The sequence below is a fragment of the Trichinella spiralis genome (genome assembly GCF_000181795.1).
Source record: "Trichinella spiralis strain ISS 195 chromosome Unknown Scfld3359, whole genome shotgun sequence".
Lineage (NCBI taxonomy): Eukaryota > Metazoa > Nematoda > Enoplea > Trichinellida > Trichinellidae > Trichinella > Trichinella spiralis.
The window spans coordinates 1-520 of NW_003530298.1; the positions used below are offsets into that span (position 1 = coordinate 1).

A 520-nucleotide genomic window follows, 5' to 3' on the forward strand; every position below is an offset into this window, starting at 1 on the left:
TTTTTTGCCATCTATATGGTCGATGTGCTCGTTCTGTCAGTATACCAGCACCAGTATATTTTGCAGATTAGTTTGCGCCCGTGCTCGTTATCATATTCTTGCAGCATTGTAAGTTTGATTAACTTATTTAAAAATGAATGAATTATTGAATTTATTTTTTAGAAATTCTGGGCTAGTGGAAAAGTTTTCTGATGAGGACAGTAAAGGTACTAGTAGTAGTTCCATCAGTAAAGCTGAATCCGTGAAAACAGAATTGGCTAATATAATTGCACTTCACAAAAGAGTTAAAACAGTCATGTACTTTGCATGATCTGTATCAGCGATGGAAGCGTATTTTAGTCTAGTATAATGTTTAGTGTTTATTCGTAAGCACTAAATATATTTGTGATTGTTTTCATGTTATATTTAATTCTCTCTCTCTCTCTCTCTCAATCTGTGTGTGTGTGTGCATGTGTGTCCATATGTGTATTTCTTAATGTGTTTCTAGATCTTAGCTTTTTGTTTGACAGATTGTTGCGTT

The 520-nt window shown here is 33.7% G+C and overlaps 1 protein-coding gene across 1 annotated transcript; it reads left to right on the forward strand.

Annotated features, from left to right (window-relative positions):
* The first annotated feature begins 22 nt into the window (after positions 1-22).
* Tsp_15083 (leucine--tRNA ligase) lies at positions 23-310 on the forward strand. Its single transcript, XM_003367967.1, has 2 exons — positions 23-108; positions 163-310. Exons 1-2 carry the CDS (start codon positions 23-25, stop codon positions 308-310), a joined length of 234 nt encoding a protein of 77 aa, XP_003368015.1.
* Positions 311-520: the final 210 nt, after the last annotated feature.

Excerpts from the sequence above, each read along its gene's own strand:
- Tsp_15083 (XM_003367967.1), top strand. The coding sequence starts at position 23 with ATGTGCTCGTTCTGTCAGTATACCAGCACCAGTATATTTTGCAGATTA. Across the intron at positions 109-162 it reads TATCATATTCTTGCAGCATT|AAATTCTGGGCTAGTGGAAA; the intron begins GTAAGTTTGATT and ends TTTATTTTTTAG.